Here is a 24,656-nt window from a genome sequence, read left to right on the forward strand (position 1 = left end):
CCAACACTGCGCCCATCTTGCCTCTGGACTGTGGGTCATGCAGACACTCTGCCTGGAATGTCCTTTCCTGCTTACTTCTCCAGTAAATTGTTGGTGGGACCTTAAAGACTCAGTTCAGGCTCCTCCTCCTCCTCAGGGAAGCCTCCCCCAGTGGCCCCTCCGGTGGCGGTGGTGCTCTGCTGATGTCCACTCTGCCCTTGCCAGCTGCACCACATTTTGTAATCTTGTGGCGTGCCTGTCTCCTCTACCAGACCATGAGACGGTTGAGGACAGGAACTGTGGCTTACCCACTCGTCCTGTCCTGAGGCGGGAACTCAGTAACTACTTGTTGAATGAATGAGAAATAGGAGGGAGAAAGAAAAAGGAAGAAGGTCTTGTTGCTCTGCTCTTCAACCCCAGGGAGAGAGGGGTCAGCGCTTCCTTCACTAAGGAAGTAAGAACCAAGGAGGGGGACTGTAGATGCCCTGTCCCAGGAACACAAGCTCTAGATAGGGAGCCTGGAACTTGCACCTCTGTGAGCTCTCCCGGTGGGGGGACTGCCATGTCCCGGTTTCCCTGTGATAATATCTGATCAACCCTGTGCAGGCACAGGCCTATCTTCAGGACAGCCCGAGAGGAGGAGCAGGAAGTCAGCTGCTGACAGCCATGGAGAGGCATTCCCGAGGCAAGGCCCTGGACTTCAAAGAGGGGAGGAAAGAGGCAGAGGGAGGCCTGAGGGCCTGGGCCTGGGGAGAGAAGAGCTTAGAGAACTTAGAGGCTGGTACGGTTAAATATGCGTCCCTGAAGACCTTGTGTAGGGAGCTGTTTTACCAGATGCCAGAAAGTTGCCAGAGAGTTTGGGCCCATGGCCAAACCTGGAAAGAATGTCTGAGACCTGGCAGTGGCTAAGGGAATTAGCTCTGCCTTGGAAGAAGAGGCGAAATGGGAAGGATGCTTCAGAAAAACACTTCAAAAATCTGAACCTGTTAGTCTTACTTTACATGCCAACTCTGAGCCGCTGGTAGAGGCTTTCAGGATTGGGAAACTAAGGAGAAACCTAGGCCACCACCAGATGTTATTTAACAGGGACACAGATGATGATTAATCACGTCTGTCATGTTGCAGGTAGGGAGGAATGGTTAAGGACCTGGGAATCAAAAAGGAGGAGGGAAGACATGGGGTGGGGAGGCTAAGAGGTAGTGTTGAGTGACTTAAATATACCTACGTTCGGTGGTCATCTGACAAGGACACACCTTCCATGACATGACCACCTCCCACTAGGCCCTGCCTCTCAGGGGCGCCACATCTCCCAGCCCTGACACATCAAGGACCAGGCCTCCAGCACAAGAACTTCTAAAGGACAAACTACAGCCACTCCACAGCACTAGGGAACAAAGAGTGAGGTGTCTCCTTGGGTGTTCTTGAGTGATAAAGGAGGAAGTCCAAAAGGGACCAAAACGAAAACAAGGATGGCCAGAACAGGATATCCCAGAGTGTGCTCCGAGAAGTGTTCACTGACGTTATGTGACAAAATGGCTCACTAGGAGCCATTGTGCTGAAAGTCCTCAAGTGGAGTTGTCCACTGTGGGACTTCTCAGGACCTCTAAAGAGATTATATGCCCTGAGATTTCTCAGAGGGTGACAGAGTTTGCAGGGCTACATATGCCATGGGACCAGGTCTTCAGAACATTCTTTGGAAAATGCTGAAATAAAGGCAGCATTTAGTGAAGCACGTTCCTTGGGAGCTGGAAATGAAAACGATGAGGTTCAATGAACATGTCTTTCTCTCAGCAAGGAAAGAGGAGAAACCAAGACAGAGTGGGCAAGGAGAAAGAGGAGCTCGAAGGCAGGAAGGAGGAAAGCAGAGTCTCGGGGAGGCATGTGAAGATAGAGGCCGCCTGGATGACCAGCCTGCCAGAGTGTCACCAAATGCAGGAAGTGTGGTCACTTCTGTCATCACTGCTGTCATCGCCATCAGCAGAGAAACTAACCAGTCCTGTGGGCTCACTGCTTTGCAGACCCTGTATTATGTCTTTCATTGATATGATGGGTTTTTTATTCCCATTTTACAGATGAACAGAGCAAGTTAATTTGCCCAGAGTCAGGCTTATAAAGTTTACAAGGGGCAGCCCATGGACTCAATCCTGTGCCTGACCCAGAGCCTTGTCCTCACGACTACACAGCTCTACTGTTAGCTGTGTTTGAGGCGGAACTGGAATTTCATTACATAATACAAAAGGGGCACGGTACAGGAGGCAACACCAAAACACAGGCAAAGGAAAAAGCAAAACCAACCGACCAACCAAAGCCCGTTGGATATTTGGCTGCCCAGAGTCAAACAGCTACAGGACCACCCATCTTCTCCACAGCACATCAGCTGTTTATATATCATTGTATTCTCTTCCTCTCATCTTACTGTTTACTATCCCTTCTTAACTTATGTCACGAACTATGTACCAGGCTCTCCTGGGCTTATCTAATATATTACACTTGTTGATAAAGCCAACATAGGACATTATCTGGATGTTAAGCACTTTCAACCTGAACATTCTGACTACTGCACCCACTATAAAACGCACAGAGATTTCCACAGCTGCCAGTTCTTTTACTGAGTATGGGAGCCTTCAGAACAGTTTTCTAGAACAGATTCCAAAAACATGAATCACAACTCAATTAAGTCATTTGTGGCTCAGAAACATACCTGCATTAAATGCCAGCATTTATCCGTGTCTTATTCAACTGCTAATCTCTACTGACAAATAGTTTTTGGGAAGAGAGGGGAAACAAAATCAGGTCTGCAAACACAGTCCAGGATATGAAAACCTTGCACATGGAGTATCTTGGATTTGTAGCAATGGCAAAAAGGAGAAAAAAAGGAAGGAAGGAAGGAAGGAAGAAAGGAAGAAAGAAAGTTTCCATTGGAATGCTATAAAGACAAGCTGGGGGACTCCTGAAGGCAAAGTTTGTGTGGACAGACTGACTGACACCTCTGATTTACCTCTTTGAGTCTGTAGCAAAATAAAGGACTACTGCAGACCGGCCAGGTTAGAATGGAAAGACAGAATGCTGCTCCTAAATCTCTCTACTTACCTGGTTAATGGTGAGGGTAGGTGGGACTTTGTGCTCCTTGGTCCAGTCTCTAGTGCTGAGGGGCAGAGAATTCAAATCGAGGCTGGCTCAGGGCTGCAGCCCTTCACGCTGCTTCCGTTGTTTCTAAGATCTCATTGGAAATCTCAAAGGGCTAGAGAGCCCCAAGGCCTCTATTAAGTTTCCAAAAGAATATCCCTCCCCTACCCGCACCCCCCTTTGCTTGCGTTGACTTTGGGTGGCTCGGGTTTCTTCCTCTCCTGCGCCGAGCAGCTGGGAGCCCAGGCGTTGCTGGCAGAGTCAGGCAGCCACTGAAACACTTCCAGATGTGCTGAGCAGGGCGGGCCAGCTCGGATGGGCCAGACTTCCTCTCATAGCCTCGTCCTGCAGTCCGCTTGCAAATCGTATCTAAAACACGGCTGTTCTAGAGGAAAAGAATCAGACCCAGAGAAGAGCAAATGCTCCGCGGGTGAATTTCAACCACACATTAGATCTAACATAAACTCTGAAAGAGAAGGTAAAAATAAATTCATGCTGGTTTTGAGAGTCTTTGCAGCTTCTAGCTGCTCCTGAAATCTCCTGCTCATTGAAATGCTGTCGTCTGCAAATTAAAACCCAGACAGCAACTATGGTCTCAGTCTACCAAGGCATGATAATGTCCGAAGTTTCAAGATGGAGTGTATCCTGCCTGAACCCGGAGAAGAATCACTCAGCGGGTTGGCATCAAGGACAATCTATGTTGTTCTGTATTTCTGCCATCGATTCCCAGAAATCCAGGAAATGGCACCAGCACATTTTGCCTGGAATCATAGAGCTGATTCTGCAGTGATCCCTCTCCTCTCCCTAGTTTCTACAAGGAACTAAGGTTGCCCACTCTGTTGCCTTCAGGAGTGGTACTCTCTTATAGAAACAGGATGCAAACCCACACTGTAATTTTAAATGTTCGAGCAGATGCCTTAAGAGAAGTGCAAAGAAATAAAATTGATTTAAATGATATATTTTATTTTACACAAGAAAAAATATCATTTCATCACACAATATAAAATATTATTAACAAGACATTTCACTTTTTTTAACTGAGTCTTTGAAATCTGGCACATGTTTTATTTTAATTTTCTATTATCTATCTATCTCTCTCTCTCTCTATCTATTTATTAATTTTTTGTGGTGCTGGGGATTGAACCCAGGGCCTTCTGCATGTGAGGTGAGCACTCTACCAACTGAGCTATATCCCCAGCTCAATTTTAATTTTCTATTTTTTAAAAAAATATTTTTTAGTTGTTGATGTACCTTTAATTTTTATTTATTTATATGTGATGCTGAGGATGGAACCCAGTGCCTCACATGTGTTAGGCAAGTGCTCTGCCACAGAGCCACAACCCCAGCTCTTAATTTTTTATTTTAAGACAGGGTCTTGCTAGGTTGATTAAGGCTTTGCTAAATTGCTGAGGGTAGCTTTGAACTTGGGATCTCCTGCCTGCGCCTCCTGAGTCTCTAGAGTGTATTTTACACTTGCAGTAAATTTCAATTCAAATCCTAAATTTTATTGGAAATACTTGATATGTATTTAGATTTCATAAAATTTACAGTTTAAAAAGTGGATTTACATATTTGGGTTGTTTCAAATAAATTCGAAATTTTTCCCAACAACTGACAGGAGTAATAGTTTTTCAATTCAAAATTAATCAAAATTTAGTAAAATTTAAAATTCAGTACTTCAGTTGCACCAATCACATATTAAGTACTCATTAGCCAATGTGGTCGGGGGCTACTAAATTGAATAATGCAGTTTCTAAGGGCTTAGTGGGATTTTCTCAGACTTAAACTAGGAGAGTGGGAGTATCTAGTATCTTCCACTTGCACAGAATTTTGAACATTGCCAAAGCATTTTCACTTCTACTTCATTTTATTCTCATAACATTTCTTTTTGGTAAATTGAACTTTGCTCCGATTTTCAGATGAGTAAACTGAGGCTTTGAGCAAGTGAATGTCTAAGTGTCCAGAGCAAGTTAGTGATGAAACCGAGACTGGAATTCCTGTTCGGCACTTCTCAACTGTGTTCTTCTTGATGTATATTTCAAACACTAGGATTTTCGGTTAAGACAGTAGGGTTAGCTCCTGCAGCACCCTGTTGCCATGTGGGCAGAATTATTCATCTCCCCAGCAGAATTTCCTTACAAACTCCTACCCTGAAGCCCTCACACACTCAAGCAAGTGTGTCCTCTTTCTTTGGAGCAGGCTTGACCTTAGCTGTTACTCCTCTTTTGCTACTCCCAGAAGGTCATACCTTTTTTTTTTGGAGCCAACAATTGAACAGAACCCAGGGGTGGCTACCACTGAGCCACACCCCCATCCCTTTTTATTTTTTATTTTGAGGCAGCGTCTTGCTAAATTGCTTAGGACCTCATTAAGTTTCTGAGCCTGGCTTTGAACTCAAGATCCTCCTGAGCCACTGGGATTACAGATGTGCGCTACCACACCTGGCAGTTGTACCCGATTTTAAACCATAATCATTCAATGTTTTGGCTAACATAAACAGATGTAAGGGGCAGCCTGTGCATTTCAGTCAACAGTGGACCACATATATGACAATGGCCCCACAAGATTATAAAGGAGCTGAAAAAGTTTCTATCCTTGAAACATTCCTGTCCTACCTTTTATTCTTACTTTTTTTAATATTTAGATAAAAATACTTACCATTGTGTTACAACTGCCCTTGGTATTCAGTTTACAGTAATATACTGTGCAGACTTGAAGCCTAGTACAACTTATGTTGTACATGTACAACTTATTTATCTGCTCATCCATCAATGGACATTTGAGATTGTTTTCATATCCGTGCCACTGTGAAAAATGCTACAATGAACACAAGGGTGTAGGTATCTCTTTGAAGGCTGGAGATGTGACTCAGTGACAGAGTGTTTGCCTGACAAGCACAAGGCCCTGGGTTTGATCCGCAGCACCGCAAACACAACAAAATGGGTATCTCTTTGAGATACTGATTTCATTTCCTTTGGATATACACTTAGAAGTGGGGTTGCTGGAGCATATGGTAGTTCTGATTTTAACAATTTGAAGAATCTCCATACTATTTTCCACAATGGTTATGCCAATTTTATTATTGTTATTGAATAATGAAGGCCAAAGATGTGAACTAAGGAAAAGATTTGTAACAGAAAATTATCATCAACTTTTAATTAAAAAGTCCAGGGGCTGGGTTTGTAGCTCAGTGGCAGAGTGCTTGCCTCGCACATGTGAGGGACATGTTAAGTGGTGTAGAAACACTGCTGGTAGCCTACTTAATAATTTTTCTCTGTTTCTTCCCTTCTAATAGAAACTCTATTTGGGGCAGCAATATACATAGTTAAAAAGACCTCCTTAGTTGTCCGTCAGTTAGGGTGGCATGTCAGCAGAAGTATGCTGTCTGGGACTTCCTAAAAAAGAGCTGTTTGGCGTCTCTTGCCCTTTCTTCCTGTCTGAAAAACAACCTGCTGGTGGAGGTGAAATGACCACCTTGGTGCTCCGAAATCAAAGTCCACATTGTGCTGCTGCACTGGCCACACCAGCTGTGGGCAGAGACTGCAGAGCTGAATCAGGCAGAGTCCTGGCAGGACACAGATGGCTCCCTCACCAGGGCCTGGTGGAGACATCTTAAAAAGGCACCGTTTGAACTGGGTGCTTAGCATTAGGAACACGTAGTTAAGAGATATAGCAAACACCCTGAGGTTAGCAATAGCCAGGAGTCAATAACAACCACAGTTTTTTTTTTTTCTTTTTTAAAATTTTTTAGTTGTAGGTGGACACAATACCTTTATTTTATTTATTTATATGAGGTGCTGAGGATCAAACCCAATGCCTCACACATGCTAGACAAGCACTCTACCACTGAGCTACAATCTCAGCCTCAATAACCCCAGTTCTAAAGGCAGAGGAGAGAGTGCTTTCCAGGAATGAGGGCGAGACAGTAACAAGAGCAGCCCTCCTATGGGGATTCAGCCAACTGGTGATCTGTACAAAAGCGACCAGGAATAACTACCCTAACTTCACAATCTCCTGTTGGTGATGACTTCTCCTGGCCAAACACAGCAAAAGAAGGGCAAGGGAGCTGCAGTGATATAGTCAGCCTCTCAGGATATTGAACAGATTGAAGAAGAATAGAGAGTAGATCTGTACAAGTAAACGGAGAATATCCTTGCACAATACCAAAAGGGTCCTGCATCCTATTGACATCCAGATTCAGCATCCTGTTAGAACAGAAAATTCCCTTAACCTAGTGATGTCGTAGTCATTGCAAGTTGTAGCATAATGCATTATTTGTGAGTTTATGGCGATACTGGTATAAACAAACCTACTGTGCTGCCTGTCATATAAAAGTGCAGCACATACAATTTTGTACAGTACATAATATTTGTAATAAATGACTATATGGTTAGTTTGTATGTTTACTATACTTTTTATTATTTGAAAGTTTAGTCCTTCCTTTTTACAAAAAAAAAAAGAAAGAAAGAAAGAAAGGAAGGAAGGAAGGAAGGAAGGAAGGAAGAAAGAAAAGAAAAGAAAAAAGTAAAAAGAAAGGAAAGTAAAAAGAAAAATGAACTCTAAAACAGCCCTAGGCCTTCAGGAACAATGCAGAAGATGGCACTGTCATCAAAAGAGAAGATAGCTCCAGGTGTGTCACTGCCCTGAAGACATTCTCTCGTGATAAGATATAGAGGTGGAAGCCAACAATGCTGATAATCCTGACCCTGTGCAAATTTAGGCTAATATGTGTGCTTGTGTCTTTGTTTTTATTTGCAAAAAAGTTAATAACTAAATAGACTATACCTTGCAGCCCAAGTGTGTAGCAGGCTATACCCCTAGGTTTCTGCAAGTGTACTCCTTGATGTTTGCACCCTGACCAATTCACCTCACTGTGAACATTTCTTATTTCTTAGAACATAAGAACTCTTTAAGTGACACATGACTATGTGCACTTCACATGCATATCAAATCTGTGGCATCATTTGTCAAACAAATAGGCATCTGAGTCATTATTACATCATGTTTATCTTTTTTTAAATTTTTTTTCTTAATTGTTGATAAATCTTTATTTATTTATACGTGGTGCTGAGAATCTAACCAGTGCCTCACACATGCCAGGCAAGTGTGTTACCACTGAGCTACAGTCCCAGCCCTCATGTTTTTATCTTTTATTATCTGAAGATCAAACTTCACCATTTCTTCTTGCCAATTAGTCCTGCCTTGGCTGAGTGTATTACTTATAGATAAGGTCTTAGATAAAAATCTATTAAGGCCACTGAAGGTGGCTGGAAGGAAAGGAAGACACATTCTGTAGTGGTAGATGAATCACTACTCTGGGTCAGGCTGATAAGACTTTCATTGCCTCTATCTCCCATGGCTGGGCTCCAAGATCACACAGGATCACAAATACAAGGTACCCAGTGCAACAGCAGCCTCTTTTGGTTGGTTGGTGGGGTTCAGCTGTGGGTCATCTTCTGGCTGGCTTTGTCTTCAGCACTCGGGGCTCTTCCCTGTTCCCCTCTGAGCGGCAGGCTCCTGCCCTGAGTCCTGGCACCTGGGTTCTCTCCCTCCCGCAAGCTACAACTGCTTTTCTTCCTTGGCTCTTGTGCCCAGGTCCTTGTTCTGGTGACTGGGATGGCTTCCGCCTGGCCTAGAGCCCTGTCTAGCTCTTGCCACTGCTCTCTCCATGCTCTGGCTCTCATTCTAGCCAAGACCTGTGGCTGAAGCCCTGCAATCTGTCAACAGGCCTCTCAGACACCATCTGCTTCCCTGGTCCCATGAACAGTGCCTGCCCAGGCTCTCTCTCTTGAGTTCAGCCCACCTGCTAGCACTCCCTGAAACCTCTTCTCAGACCTCTGCCAAGAAGCCCTTGGCCTGAGTCCTCAACTGAGATTAAGGTATTCCTTGAATTTTTCAATTTTTACTTGGCTGAAAACAGCACTGTCTGCCACCTCTGGCCCCAGCCCTCTTTTGCTGATACCTCAGTGCCCTCCAACTCAGGAGGATTAGAAGCGGTTGTAATATAATGAAGATGGTGATAAAGGTAAAACTAAATGCTGACTACAAGAGTGCCATGTGCTACATGAGTACAGCAGCAGTCCTTGCTTTCATGAAAGCAGCACAAGAATATAGACCTTGCATGTTCTCAGCACTTCCTTACTTGTTACTCATTCTTGGACTCTCAGCCTTTTCCTCCTCCACCAAAAGTGTTTTAATTTAGGTCAATAATAACCTCCTAATTTGCAAATCCAACAAACACTTCTTCCTCCTCTTACCTGAACTCTCTATGGCTTCTGGCTTTGAAAACCACTTCCGCCTCTATAAAACCCCCCTTCCCTGTGGTTCTTTGACAGGCCAACCCTCACCCAGTTCCCTTTTGACCGCTCTGGCTACTCATTCCTCATTCTTCATTTCTTCCACATGTACCTCCTCCAATCTTTACCTTTTACATGATGGCTTCTTCAGGACATTATGCTCCCTCTCTCTTCTCTTCCCTATCTGTACTCTCTTCCTAGGTGATTATTTCCATTCCTGTAGTTTCAAAGATGGAAGGTGGCTTTCTGGAAACTTGGGAACCCATTTAGGATCCTCACTTAAGGAAAGATGAATCAGTTGTTTTGGCAAAATATCTTTTCCTTTGGATTAAGTATTTTGTCCTAGATTGAACTGTGTCACACAAAAAAGACATGCTATAGTCCTAGCCCCTAGTACCTGTGACTTTATTTGGATATGGTGTCTTTGCAGATATAATCAAATTAAGATGAAGTCACAGGGTAAGCGTTAATCCAATATAATTAGTGAATTTAGAAAAGAGATAAAGACACACGGGGAGAGTATCATGTGATGATGGACACAGAAACTGGAGTGATGATTGGCAAGACAAGGATCACCAATGATTGATGGCCACCACCAGAGGCCAGAAAGAAGCAAGGAAGCATTCTCTCCTACAGGTTTTGGAGGCAATCATGGCCCATGCTGACACCTTGATCTTGGAGTCCTATTCTCTAGAACCCAGATAATACATTTCTACTGTTTTAATCCACTGGGTTTGTGGCCCTTTGATACAGCAGTCTCAGGACACCAGCACACACACTCCATTGTCCTACAGCTCCTAATTTTTTAAATTGTAGATTAAGGACACAATACCTTTATTCTATTTGTTTATTTTTATGTGGTGCTGGGGATCCAACCCAGTGCCTCTCGCATGCTAGGCAAGAACTCTACCCCTCAGCCACAACCCAGACCCTACAGTTCCTGCTTTAAGCAACTAGCTGTAATTTGCAATGTGTTTTGTGTTGAGAATATTTTGCCTTCATCTTTCCCCTAGGTTTTCAGACTTTCAAATATCATACACTATTTTCTTAAAAATTGAATATTAATATTAGGTTTGCAATTTAAATTTTTTCTTAGTCTTCTGCTGTAGGGCATTAGGAAAAAAAGCAATTAATTTAATCACTGCAGTCCCAGAATAAAATATAGTTCTTTAAGGGAAATACTTTGGGTTTTATGAAATTCACTGCTTTATTCCAACTTTCCAGTTGTCAGACCCATAAAAATTTACAACAGAAACACTTTAGAATCTATATCATATATGCCACAAAGAAAAAATATTAATACATAAATACGGAAGACATCTTTTCTTTGTTCCTAGACATCTTCTCTTCCCTTCTAATTTTTTTGGACATAATATGATATTGGACTTATAACTGGCAAGAGGGATAATTTAGGGATGGGGAGGTGTAGCTCAAGTGGTAGAGCATTTATTCACATATGCAAAGTACTGGTCCCTTAGCACCAGAGAGAGAGGGAGGGAGAGAGAAAGTGAGGGAAGGAGAGGAAAAAATCTATTTATAAAGCAGAAGCTGGAAAGAACAGGAAAAAAGCCCTTGGGGGGCTACTGGAGATTTGACTCAGGGCACGTTTTAGCACTGAGCCACATCTTCAATCCTTTTAATTTATTTTTAAATATTTATTTTTTAGTTGTAGTTGAACACAAAATCTTTATTATTTTTATATGTAGTGCTGAGGATCGAATCCAGGACCTAGCATGCTACCCTGAGTCACAACCCCAGCCCCTGGAACTTGATCCTCCTGCCTCAGTCACCATAGGGCTGGGTTACAGGCCACTGTGGGCAACAGGAAAAAAATGTCTATTTAAAGAGAGAATTATCTCTCAAAGAAAATGGAAGGTAGAGAGGCGTGCTTAAGTTTGAGTGAACTGGGGGAGCCTGAGTTCAGCATAAGAAATTGAAAATGATGTGAGGAAAAATGAATTTCAGGAAATTTGCTGTATTGTGTGAATGCGCCCTTCAGTGTCTCTTAATTTGAGGTTTAATGAAGAGATTTAATGCCCCCCTCATCCCCAACTGGCCTTTTATTGCTTTTCATATTTATTTATTTAGGTATCCAGGATTGAACCCAGGGGTGCTTTACCACTGAGCCACATCCCCAGCCCCTTTTAAAATAGTTTATTTAGAGACAGAATCTCACTGAAATTACTAAAACTGGTTTTGAACTTGGTTTTGAACTTGGATCCTTCTGCCTCAGCCTTCCAATCCTCTGGGATTACAAGCGGGGCCACTGTGCTGGGCTTTATTGTGCGTGTTTAAGGTATCCAACGTGATGCTTTCAGATACATTTAGATAGTGAAAGGTTACCTTAGTGAAACAAATAAGTACAGCTATCATCTCACACTGTCACTCTGTGTGTGTGTGTGTGTGAGTGTGTGTGTAGAATCCCATATACAATTTTTAAACTTAATGGACTTGTATTTCTCTGGGTTACGGTGTGGGATCAAATCATAAGGCAGCTGCACCGTTTTAAGGGCTGCATGTGATTATATGAACTCTCTCAGAGGCCGTACGTATACGGTTCAGGCTGGGAGCTCTGAAACTGGAACCCCTGTAGTTCAATCCTAGCCCCCAGTCCTTTTCTGGCTGTATCTGAAAGAATTTCTTTCCTGTCCTGTGCCTCCTTTCTCCACCCACAAAAGGGAAATAGCAATACGCATCTCGCTGGACTGTTGGAAAGACGAATAATAGAGAGAGGACAACTAAGGACGGTGCCTGGCTGTGGACGTCCGTCGGTTGATTGCTGGCAAGAAGAAATAAATTTACAGATAATTTGTCACCTGCTGAACCTAACAAACCCTAGTCACCTTCTGTGGTTCACCGTTTCTAAATTTCTGGCTTGGCGTCCCTCAAATCCGACCTCGATTCCCTGGGCAGCCTTTGCAGCGACCTTCCCTCGGGCGGGCAGAGATGCAACTCCGGGTTGCAGGTCTCCCCGAGCCCGCCTGCCCGGGTGTCCTCCTCTGCCAAGAGCTCCCAGCACTTCGGACCTCTACTCGAGCTGTTCCCCGGTTGTGTGCGGCGACCGTTTGCAGGGGCTGACCCGCCTGCACAGGGTAGATGTTAAAGTGGACGCGAAGGACAATGTTGTACTTTCTCCCCCCAAATACTCCAGTGGGGGCGCGGGGCGAGAGGGGTAGCCGCGGTCGGCGGGACAGTCCTAGCATCCCAGGACCCGCGGCCGGGGGCCGCACCAGCCACGTCGCTACGGGCCGGGGCGGGGCTCCGCAGAGGCCTGGCCTGGGGCGCCCGCCGTCACGTGACGCCCCTCCCGCGCGCACCGCTGGGGGCGGTCCCCGCCCTCCCCCGGAGCCGAGGCGCTAGAGCGGGCGCGGTGCACTGTGGGCAGAGGGGCGGGGGTTGGGAAGATGGCGGCTCCCAGCCTCCTCAACTGGAGGCGGGTTTCCTCCTTCACGGGGCCGGTACCCCGCGCCCGGCACGGACACCGAGCCGTGGCCATCCGGGAGCTGATGATCATCTTTGGCGGGGGCAATGAGGGCATCGCGGACGAGCTGCACGTCTACAACACCGGTAGGCGCGGCGGCGACTCTCGGCCCCGCCTGCGGGAGCCGCGGAGGGGGAGGGGAGACGAGGCGGCGGCCGCGGCCCTGACAGCTGTCACCGCCCGGTCACCGCTTCCTCGGCTGGGCGGCCCGGGCCCGCAGCATCTTGGACCGCAGCTCCGCTTCCCCGGGGCCCCGCGGGGCGGGTCGGACCCGGAGCCGGGGCGCCGCTCCTCAGGTGGGCCGCCCCGACCCCCGCGCCCCCGCCCGGCCGGCAGACCTCGGCGAGACACGGCGTCCACCCGCCTGGGCCTTTGCTGCGGCCTCGCCCACTGCGGGGGCCGGGGTACCGCCGCTGTCAGGAAACAAAACCCCCTCCAAGCCAGAGCGCCTCCGGGCCGTGCCTTCTCGCCTTCCTTCCTCGGCTCCTCAGGAGGAAGGGCTTAGCGGGCGAGGAGGGAGAGCGTCCTTCTGGGACCCTGCGCTCAGTACGGCCCCGAATCCGGCAGAGCTTCGCGGTTTCCCCGGTCGGTCGCCCCTGACCCAGCGGGGAGGTGGCTGGGGGCGAGCCCGGCCTGGTCTCTGCGGCCGGGGTGCGTGCGGCGCCGTTCGCGACCGGTCTCCCGATACGAGGGTGTCACGACTTGACCCCCTGCAGATCGCAGGTGCCGCTGGTTAGCGAGGCCGCCCTGCCCTGCACTCTCCGTGGCATAGAAAGCTGGAATTTATTGTTTTCCCTCCACTTGTAAATACTCCAGTTATCTAAAGAAATCGGTGCCCTGGATGTAAGGCTAATTACTGAATTGGGGGTTGATTTCATGATCGACAACTTTTCTTTGACCAAACAACGTAACCCTCGTGGTCTCTTTAAAGTTTAACAGAACAGTAGAGAGGGAACTTTTTCGTCCTCTCCTCCTCGGAACAACCCAGAGTATAACGTTAAAAAGCTATGGATTTAGTATGGTGTGAAAACTCTGGCTTTCGAACAAGTTTGACCTAACTTGAATCTTTTTTGCCAATTATCCAGAATCATCATTAAATTTACCAAATCTTTCAAAATTTCAGATTTTTATTTGTAGAACGGCGAAGATACTCACCCAGCAGAGGGTTTGTAAGAATTGGATGATATAGATTGGGTTTTTTCAACAATAGCACTGTTGACATTTAGGGCCAGATGATCTTTTAATGTGGGGTATTATTGTGTACATTGAAAGATGTTTGACAGCATCCCTGGCCTCTGTCCACTACTTGCCAGTAACATTTCCATTTCCAGTTGTGACAGTTAAATTGTTTCCAAACGTTGCCAAAGGATGATTCCCTTGGGGGTGGGAATCATCCCCAGTTGAGAACCACTGACGCAGATGATATCTATAAAGTATATATTCATAGAATGTGATAATCATTGTTATAATTGATTTTAATTTTATTTTGGCAATTAGTTACAAATCAGTGGTTCCTACCAGCTGTTAGAGGAGACATCCCTCCAGGCTGTGCTGCCCATGGATTTGTCTGTGATGGTACCAGAATATTAGTATTTGGGGGAATGGTTGAATATGGAAGATACAGCAATGAGTTATATGAGTTACAAGTAAGTGTATTTAAGATTTATTATTTCAGTCTAAAGTTTTAATACTAATACTGGTCATAATTCATCAAAAGATTGCAAAATATTTCATTAGCATATTTAAAATAGCATGAACTTCACACTTTATAGCTTGAAAGAAAATGTTTCCACTTCATTTAAAAGCCAAAGTTTCTAGTCTAAGTTCTTTTCCATGCCCAGTGTGACATTTGTAACATTAAGCTAAATGTTTTACATTACTTGCATGTGTTATATGTTTAGGTTTTTGTATCTTAGTGTAATCGTTTTTCATTTTTAACCTGTAACAGAAGCACCTGAAGGATTTGTGAGAACAGATTGCTGGGCCCTGCCCCGAAGATTTATTGTCTCTAGTGTGGCCTGAACATTTGCATTTCTGCCAAGTTCTCAACTGATGTTGCTGATTCCAAGACTATATACTTGGAAAACCACTGCTTTGATGTCATACAAATTGTTAACCTCTCACACTAATCATTATTCCCTGTTTTTCCCTGATCCCCCACAATATGTGAAAAAAGAGGGTTTCAGTTCATATAATCATTTCTAAATTTGACTGCTTTATTAAACCAGATCCCTCCTTGACTCTTCTTGATTTGTGCATGTTTCCAGGGTCATTATTTTGAGGTTATCTGGGGGTTGGCAGATGTAGATGAATTGTGCTTATTTACCAGCAACCCATTTCAAAAAGTTTGAGACAAAGAAAGCTTTATAGCTAGAGTATAATTTTGGAGGTTTGGTTTGTGAAATGAGCTTTATGTTAATTTAAATGTTAAAATACTTAGCATATATGGGTTACCTAATATTTGAAAATAAGTAAATAAATTAAAAATTACATTTAATCTTAAAGGTATACATAATAAATAATTTTTAAGTTGGAAAACATTAGTATTGTTAATGTTTATTATTATTTATAAGCTTAGTATACCATTGTGGAAATCCGTATATATAGAAAAATTAATTAGAATTTCTACATATATTTTAATTATAGAAATTATTTGTTATTTGTCATTTGTTTCAAAAATTGCTTATTGAAGACTTCTGATGGCATTTGGTTGAAAATATATTGGTATGATGCACTGTTGACAGTGTAGGAATAGGAATGCTTTCCTGATTTTACCTCAGAGTGTTTGGTCTTTTTCAGGCAAGTCGATGGTTATGGAAAAAAGTGAAACCCCACCCCCCTTCTTCTGGTTTACCTCCTTGTCCTCGGCTTGGACATAGTTTTTCTTTATATGGTAACAAATGCTATTTGTTTGGTGGTCTGGCAAATGAAAGTGAAGATTCAAACAATAACGTTCCCAGGTATGCCGACTCTTATTTTAGATCAAATGCTTATTTTATGATTTAGATGAGGATCGTTTGGTTTCTTCCATCTTTATTATAAGGGATAAAGCTTAACTTTTTTTTTTAACTTTTAAACCTAACAATGAACAAATTTTTGTGAACTTGTATTTTCCTTAGTCTCTGGAGTGTATCTGCTTTCAATCAGAAATTATCTTACTAAATTTATATTAATATAACTTGTATTAATATATTTAGGTATCTTGACCTATAATATATGTTTGCTAGTTCATTAATGATAACCAAAAGAAACAGATGGTTATTTTAAAATTATATTGTTCTGGGAATTTAGTGATAAAAATATGACTTATAAAATCATTTCCACATTTCATAGGAGAAATTCTTAAAAGTGATTCACACTGGCAAACACTTTTCCTCCTTTTTCTAAACACAAGTAATCACTATCTCTTTTTTTTCTGTAGTTTTACTGTATAAGCTCTGCTTTTTCTTATTTTGTTAAATTCCTAAATTAAGAAAATTTTTTGTTGATATTGTGAGTTTGATTTCTTAATTTTTTGTTTATTGCTAGTTTATGGAAATAAAATTGGCTTTGTATGTTGACTTTGTATCCTGTGACCTTGCTGAATTAATCTTTTCAATCATTTTCATGGATTTCAGTTTTTCTTTTTATTATTGAGATTTAGGATACACACACTCTCTCTCTCTCTCTCTCTCTCTCACACACACACACACACACACACACACACATATATGAAAGTATCGGTTTGTTTCTTAATGTTCCAAATATTTTTCTAGGTTTCTCTTTGCCTATTTAAAAAAAAAGCTTTTTCTTTTCTTTTCTTTTCTTTTGGTGGTGTTGGGGATTGAACCCAGAGCCTTGTGCATGCGAGGCAAGCACTCTACCCACTGAACTATACCCCCAGCCCCTTTATAGCTTTCTTATTTTGTATCTTCTTTAAAAAGACTCTTCCTCTCCAAAATTATAAAAAAATAATTTTTCTCTCATTTCTTCTAATACATTCACAGTTTTTTTTTTTTTATGTTTAGAACATTGGCTGGGGATATAACTCAGTGGAGGAACACTGGCTTAGCATATGTGAGGCCCTGGGTTCCACTCCAGCACCACATTTAAAAAAAATAAAATCAATACATTTGGAATATACTTTTGTTACTAGTGTAAGGCTTTTCCCTCTTTTTCCTAATTGATTTCTTTTCATTTCTTCCAATACTATTTACTACATAAGCCTTTTTTTTTTTTTTTTGGTACTGGAAATTGAATTCAGGGGCACTCAACCTGAATTAGAGACAGGGTCTCACTGAGTTGCTAAGCACCTTGCCATTGCTGAGGCTGGCTTTGAACTTGTGATTCTCCTGTCTCAGCCTTCTGAGCCACTAAGATTACAGGCACACATCGAGCCAGCCTACATAAGCCATTTTAAAATGCCTTAATTTTTATATAATTCATTTCTAGGCTTCCTACCAGAAGTTGCAGACTGTGCTTTGTGGGCAAAGTTTGCCTGCTGGCCTATTTTTATTTATGAAGTTTTATTGGATGGGCTGGGGTTGTGGCTCAGCTGTAGAGCTCTTTCTTGCCTAGCACCTGTGAGGCCCTTGGTTCAATCCTCAGCACCACATAAAAATAAATTAAATAAAGGTATCGTGACCAACTCCAATAAAAAGTAAACTTTTTTTTTTTTAAGTTTTATTGGAAGATAGCCACATCCATTCATTTGCTTATTATGTTTGGTTGCTTTTGTGTTAAAATAGTAGAGTTGAGTAGTTGCAACAGACTTTGTGGTCCACAAACTCTAAAATATTTATTATCTAGCCCTGTACAGAGGAAGTTTGTTGACTCTTGCTTTAAACTTTATTCTGTGTCATTAATTTATTTACTTTTCTATCGTTAATTGCATTGTTTTCTGGTATATGCCTTTGATGAGGATATTTTCTACTTCTTTTGGTACTGTGGTTTGAATCTAGGGGTGCTTTACCACTGAGATACATCCCTAATCCTTTCTTAAATTAAAAAAAATCTATTTTGGGGGAGTGGGGTACCAGAGATTGAACTCATGGGCACTCTACCACTGAGCCACATCCTCAGCCCTTTTTTTCGTGTTTTATTTAGAGACAGGATGCCACTGAGTTGCTTGGTGCCTGGCTGTTGCTGAGGCTGGCTTTGAACTCGCAGTCCTCTTGCCTCAGCCTCCCAAACCACTGGCTGAGATTACATGTGTTCACCAGCGGGCCTGGCTGAATTGTTATTAAATTCTGAAATATGAGCCACATTTTCATTCCTAGTTAAGACTCCTTTTATTATTTTACAGAATTTGTTTCATACCTTGTCAAGTTCACATTGCTTATTTAAAAAAAAATATACACGCACACACACATACACACACACACACACTCTCAATGATTTTGCCTATTTTATTTGGGGAGTGAGTGCTATATCTGTTATTGATTGGTCATTATCTTCATTTTTAGTATTTCTTTTTTTTAATACTTATTTATTTTTTTTAGGTCTAGATGGACACAATACAATGCCTTTATTTTTATGTGGTGCTGAGGATCGAACCCCGGGTCCCGCCCTTGCTAGGCGGGTGCTCTACTGCTGAGCCACATTCCCAACCCCAGTATTTCTTTATATTAAGAAAATTTCGTAGGGGCTGGGGTTGTGACTCAGCAGTGGAGCACTTGCCTAGCACATGTGAGGCTTTGGGTTCCATCCTCAGCACTACGTAAAAATAAATAAATAAAATAAAGGTATTATGTCCAACTGCAACTAAAAAATTAAAAAAAGAAAATTTAGCCTTTTTCTGTGATGTCTAAAAAACAAAAAACAAAAAAACATTTTTCCAGTTCGATCTTTTTCTTTCTTTCTTTCTTTTTTTTTTTTTTTTAGAGTGAGAGAGGAGAGAGAGAGAGAGAGAGAGAGAGAGAGAGAGAGAGAGAAAGAAATTTTTTTAATATTTATTTTTTAGTTACCGGCGGACACATCTTTTGTTTGTACATGGTGCTGAGAATCGAACCCGGGCCGCACGCATGCCAGGCGAGCGCGCTACCACTTGAGCCACATCCCCAGCCCCTCTTTCTTTTTTTTTTGGTACTTGGTATTGAACCCAGGAATGCTTTACCACTGAGCTACATTCCTGGTCTTTTTAGTTTTTTAAAATTTTGAGACAAGGTCTCACTAAATTGCTGACTGGTTTTGAACTTGCAGCACTCCTGTCCTAGCCTCCCCAGTCAATGAGATTACAGGCATGTACCACTATACCTGGCTTTGACCTTTTTCTTTTCATACAGTTTATGGTGGGTCTTTCTAAAAAAAAAAAAAGAATCTTATTAAATGCTTTCTGTGTGGTATGCTTTACTTGTTTTACCATTTTTAATTTTTTTCTTAATTCTTTGCTTCCCTCAGTTGCTTAGAAATTAATACTCATTTTAAACTGAAAATGTCTTATCACCTCTGGGAATAAATTGCTGTCTTACCATTAGCATTCTTTTGCCTATCACCTTTTGCTGTATGTTCAATATATTCTTGAATCTATTCTGGACTATAGTGATGTTAAGAAATTAGCTTTTTAGTAATTTTTTTTTTCCAGTACTGGGATTGAACCCAGGGGTACTTCATCACTGAGCTACATCCCCACCCCCCCACTTTTTTTTTTTTTTTTTTTTAATCTTGAGACAGGGTCTTGCTAAGATACCCAGGTTGGCCTCAAATTTGGGATCCTCCTGCCTAGGTTGCTAGGATTACAGATTATACCACTATGCCCTTTTTTAGTACATCTTTCTTAGTGACAATTAAGAATATCACTTTATCTGGGTGCAGTGGCATACGCCTGTAGTCCCAGCGGGTGACTGAGGCAGGATTATCTTGAGTTTAAAGCCAGTTTCAGCAAAAGCGAGGCACTAAGCAACTCAGTGAGACCCTGTCTCCAAATAAAAAAATAGAAAATAGGGCTGGGGATGTGGCTCAGTGGTCAAGTGTCCCAAAGTTCAATCCCTGGTACCACAAAAAAAAAAAAAAAAAAATTTTTAACGAGCTGGGGATGTGGCTCAGTGGTGCTCACCTAGCACTTGTGAGGCCTTGGGTTTGATCTTCACCACTACATATAAATAAATAAATGAATAAAATAAAGGTATTGTGTCCAACTGGAACTAAAAAATATTAAAAAATATAACCATAATTTACTGGTGTTTTGCTCTACCATTTCTCTTATGCCTTTCTTGAATTTCTTTTTCCTAGTTAACATTTTGAATCATTTTTTCCCAGAACAATTACATGGCTAAACTTTGAAGTTTTATATGTCCTAAAATGTTTTCTTTTGGTCTCTTTCTTTTTTAAAAAAATATTTTGAAAGTTATAGATGGACAGAACGCATTTATTTATTTATTTATTTATTTTGCTAAGGATCGAACCCAGTGCCTCACATGTGCTAGGCAAGCACTCTGTCACTGAAGTACAGCTCCAACCCTTGCCCTTATTCTTTTTTTTTTTTTTTTTTTAATGTTTGTTTTTAGTCGTCACTGAACACAGTACTTTGATTTTATTTATTTATTTTTATGTAGTGCTAAGGATCGAATCCAGGGCCCCACACGTGCTAGGCGAGTGCTCTATTGCTAAGCCATAATCCCAGCCCCTTGCCCTCATTCTTGAGTAAAAATTTGGTAGGAAGTAAATTCCTACTAAAGTCATTTTGCTGAAAACTTTGAAAACGTCCACAACACAAATAAGTTTAATGCCAGTGTCTAAAGTAAAGAAGCTACTTGGACATTGCTATGACATTGCAGTGGGGAGAAAAGTTGCAAAGCAGCATTTGTTATATGCCTTGTTTATCATATGTTGACATCCAGAGAGAGAGGTGTCTTATAGGTATTTGCCCAAATATTGTAGGAAGTATTTGCTCTGGTTATCTATTACTGTGTGATAAACTGCCCAACGTTTAGTGCTGTAGAATTACAACTATTTTATTATGCTCATGAACTCTGTGGGTCAGAAATTCATACAGGACACAAAAGAGAAGGCTGGACTCTGAAGTGGGAAGGTTTGAATGGTTACTGCCATATATGATGCCTCAACTGAGATGGCTGAAGGACATACTGAAAGTACTGTCACCCCGCGTACCTATGGTGGCCTCTTCAGATGGTGGTTTTTTTTTTTTTGGTAGCTAGACTTTTTTACATGTTCAAGAACAATGATTTTGTGAAGCTATATGGACCTGTGGAGAATCAAAGGGAGGAGTTATAGACCCCACCCCCTGATGGGAAGAGTGTCAGAGAATTTTGATTTGTGTTTTAAAGCTACCACCATTGTTACTGATACCTTCACTGTTGGCTAAATGATGGCAGGGATTTTTTTGCTCTCTTCTGTTCTCTGCTAAGCTCTGGAAGAGCACCTGGTACATAGTAGTATTTGGTAAATGTTGAATGAATGGTCTGGGGTTTCTGCTGGCTTTATGAATTTAACACTAATGCTAAAAACCATCATCTGAAGAGGTCACACAGAGTGGACAGTACCTTTGGCCTGTCCTTCAGCAATCCCACATAAGACATCAAACAGGGGAATAACCATTTAAACCTTCCTATTTGAGAGTCCAGCCATTCTTTCTGTGCTCTGTTTCTTTTTTATTATTATTATTATTTTTTAGTTGTGGGTGAATAAAATACCTTTATTTTATTCGCTTATTTTTTTTTGAATTTTTTAATATTTATTTTTTTAGTTCTCGGCGGACATAACATCTTTGTTTGTGGTACTGAGGATCGAACCTGGGCCGCACGCATGCCAGGCGAGCGCGCTACCACTTGAGCCACGTCCCCAGCCCCTTATTCGCTTATTTTTTTTGTGGTGCTAAGGATCAAACCCAGTGCCTCACACATGCTAGGCAAGTGCTCCACTTCTGAGCCACAACCTCAGCCCCTCTGTGCTTTGTTTCTAATATGAATTTTTTACATACTTTATGAATAGAAGCAAAAAACAGATAAAAGACACGTATTATCTGAATGTTTTCTTTTTTTTTCATGATATGCAGATATTTAAATGATTTCTATGAGTTGGAGCTGCAGCATGGTTCTGGTGTTGTGGGATGGAGCATTCCAGTCACTAAAGGGATTGTGCCTTCTCCAAGAGAATCCCACACAGCTGTTATATATTGCAAAAAAGATTCTGGAAGTCCTAAAATGTATGTTTTTGGTGGAATGTGTGGTGCTCGCCTGGATGACCTGTGGCAGCTTGACTTAGGTAAACTTAACTTGATTCAGGCTGGATTGGTATGATTATAAGAGCAGATTTCAAATACCTTGAAAATATTTTTAAAAAATATTTATTTATTTTTTAGTTGGACACAATATCTTTTTTATTTATTTTTATGTGGTGCTGAGGATCAAACCCAGGGCCTCGCATGTGCTAGGCGAGTGCTCTACCGCTGAGCCAAAACCCCAGCCCTTGAAAATATTTTTGATTGTAGTATTTATTGAGTTGCATTAATTATAGCCTGTACTTGTAGTCTCAGACACAGATGAGATGCAATCAGTTAGGCTAAACAAATGAATTTGATTTATGATAGTTAACTCTTCTGTGTTCCCTGTAAGTAGTTTCACCAGAGGTTCTGGTTTATCAGATATGGTCCTGCTTTACCTGGTATGGTCCAGCTTTATGCTTACTGTTCTATGTAATTATCAGTAGTACTCCATTTCACACTGAAAAGTATCCAGTTGAAAGTTATATATGGCTACCTTATTAATAGGAAATGTAGCATTAGCAATTAGTCATTAAAAAACCCTTAGGTAGCTTTTTCTGAAGGGACTCTTGGAATGAGTGACTAAAGGGCAAATGTGTCTCTCACCTTTAACTATAAAGTACACTATGGTAAATGTTTGTTGAATGAATGGTCTGGGGTTTCTGTTTACTATATGAATTCAATACTAATGCTAAAACCCATTGTCTGGGGCTGGGGGTTGTGGCTCAGAGGTAGACGCTCGCCTAGCATGCGTGAGGCTCTGGGTTTGATCCTCAGCACCACATAAAGTAAAATAGAGACATTGTGTCCATCTATAACTAAAAAATAAATATTTAAAAAACCAAAAAACATGTCTGAAGAAGCCACACAGGTACGCAGGGTGACACTACCTTCAGCATGTATAAAGTACACACAGTGTACTTTTACTTGAAACATTAAAAACACTAATATTGTTCTTAATTAAGAATTGGGTGATACTCTAAGTACTAACCTTCTCCACAACAAATGCTAACATTCAAGTGTAAATAGATTTCTGTCTTGTCAATTTATGTCAACTGAAAATGTTCATTTTAAGATGAAATTCATATAACTGCTGTGAAACATTTTTACTTCATTTTGACAAGTACTTACTTTGTTCTATTTTTTAAAAAATTACACAAGTTGAGGTAATTTGCTATATTAGATCAAGTTGCTAATATCGTTTTTGTTTTTGTTTTTTTACTTTTAGAAACTATGTCATGGTCAAAACCAGAAACTAAAGGGACAGTTCCACTTCCACGAAGCCTTCACACGGCCAGTGTTATAGGAAATAAGTAAGGATTTTTTTGTGTTGTTTTTGCTTTAAAAAAAAAAAAATTAGATGTATGTAAAAGTGATACTCCTAGTTTCTTGGAAATAGATTACTGAACTTAGTGATGTTTGTGCTTTCTGAAGCTAAAAAATACTTGCAGAAGCTAAAATACTTTATCATTTTCTTATCATACTGCTTCTTATATGTCTTTATCATTTTCTTTCATATTGCCTCTTATACATCTTTATCTTCCTCACAACTCCTTGTCCAGAGTAGGCACTACCTGAGTGTAAGGCAGGATGTTGTCAACTGATATATTTTTTGTGGATGGTTTGGTATACCTATCTCACTGTTTCTTTTGACATATTTTTAGTACTGCTTGATTTGTATTCAGGCACATACAATAGTTGTGTTTGGAAGGACATATGGAGTTATGGTTAGAATACAGGCTTTGTAACTATATTGCCTAAATTCAAGCCTCAGGTTTTATACTTGTCCTTTGTGACCTGGGGCAAGGAAATTTAATTCATCTGTACCTCACTTTCCTCAAGAATACAATGCAGATTAAAGTAAAACTTCACAAGGTTTTAGTGAGGATTAAATGTATTAATACATAAAAATGCTTAGAACAGTGCCCTATACATTCAGAGCACTTGAAAAATATTAACTGTACAAGTATCCCTATTTATGTAACACTGGGCCATGATTAGGAGTATTATTTAAATAGAACTTAATGAAGTATTTACTAGTACGGGGTTTTTAACCTTAAATGTAATGTTTCAGGACAGTACTAGTTGTAATTTAGAATCTCAGTAATTCACAGAATTGAAAACTCAGGACTTAATAGATTAATTGAAAAAACTAGTAAGATCTGAGTAGTCTGAAGTTCAGTATTTAACAAATTTTTTTTGTTGTTGTTGTTGTTGTTTTTTAAAAAATGCCAGTATGCACATGCCTGCAATCCTAGAGACCCAGGAGGCTGAGGTAGGAGAATCACAAGTTTGAGGCCAGTGTAGACAACTTAGTTAAACCCTGTCTCAAAATAAAAATAATAATTTAAAAAAAGGATGGGGGATGTGACTCAGTGGTACAGCTCTCTTGGGCTCAATCCCCAGTGTCACAAAAATAAATAAATAAATAAAAGCTTCAGAGCCAAACATAATCATCTTCACAGTTAAACATAATCTTGTACAATGCAATTTTCCATTGGAATATTATATATTCCAGCATATAAAATACAAAAAATGTGGAGTTTCCCTGATTGGCATAAGGACTCATGATCCC

At 41.3% G+C, this 24,656-nt stretch overlaps 2 protein-coding genes across 3 annotated transcripts in view; one reads left to right on the forward strand and one right to left on the reverse strand.

Annotated features, from left to right (window-relative positions):
- Positions 1-3,267, reverse strand: part of Glt8d2 (glycosyltransferase 8 domain containing 2) — a 30,355-nt gene extending 27,088 nt beyond the window's left edge. The window contains exon 1 of the mRNA XM_076855034.1: positions 3,070-3,267. The gene's annotated coding sequence lies outside the window, so the exon portion shown is untranslated. The remainder of the gene's footprint in view (positions 1-3,069) is intronic.
- Positions 3,268-12,793: 9,526 nt separating this feature from the next.
- Positions 12,794-24,656, forward strand: part of Hcfc2 (host cell factor C2) — a 63,224-nt gene continuing 51,361 nt past the window's right edge. For both annotated transcript variants that reach the window (XM_076855039.2, XM_076855038.2), the window contains exons 1-5: positions 12,794-12,968; positions 14,380-14,528; positions 15,682-15,842; positions 21,875-22,083; positions 23,310-23,394. In XM_076855039.2, the coding sequence (XP_076711154.1) occupies positions 12,806-12,968; positions 14,380-14,528; positions 15,682-15,842; positions 21,875-22,083; positions 23,310-23,394 (767 nt within the window). In that variant the 5' untranslated portion in view covers positions 12,794-12,805. The remainder of the gene's footprint in view (positions 12,969-14,379; positions 14,529-15,681; positions 15,843-21,874; positions 22,084-23,309; positions 23,395-24,656) is intronic.

The sequence above is a fragment of the Callospermophilus lateralis genome, chromosome 4 (assembly GCF_048772815.1).
Source record: "Callospermophilus lateralis isolate mCalLat2 chromosome 4, mCalLat2.hap1, whole genome shotgun sequence".
Lineage (NCBI taxonomy): Eukaryota > Metazoa > Chordata > Mammalia > Rodentia > Sciuridae > Callospermophilus > Callospermophilus lateralis.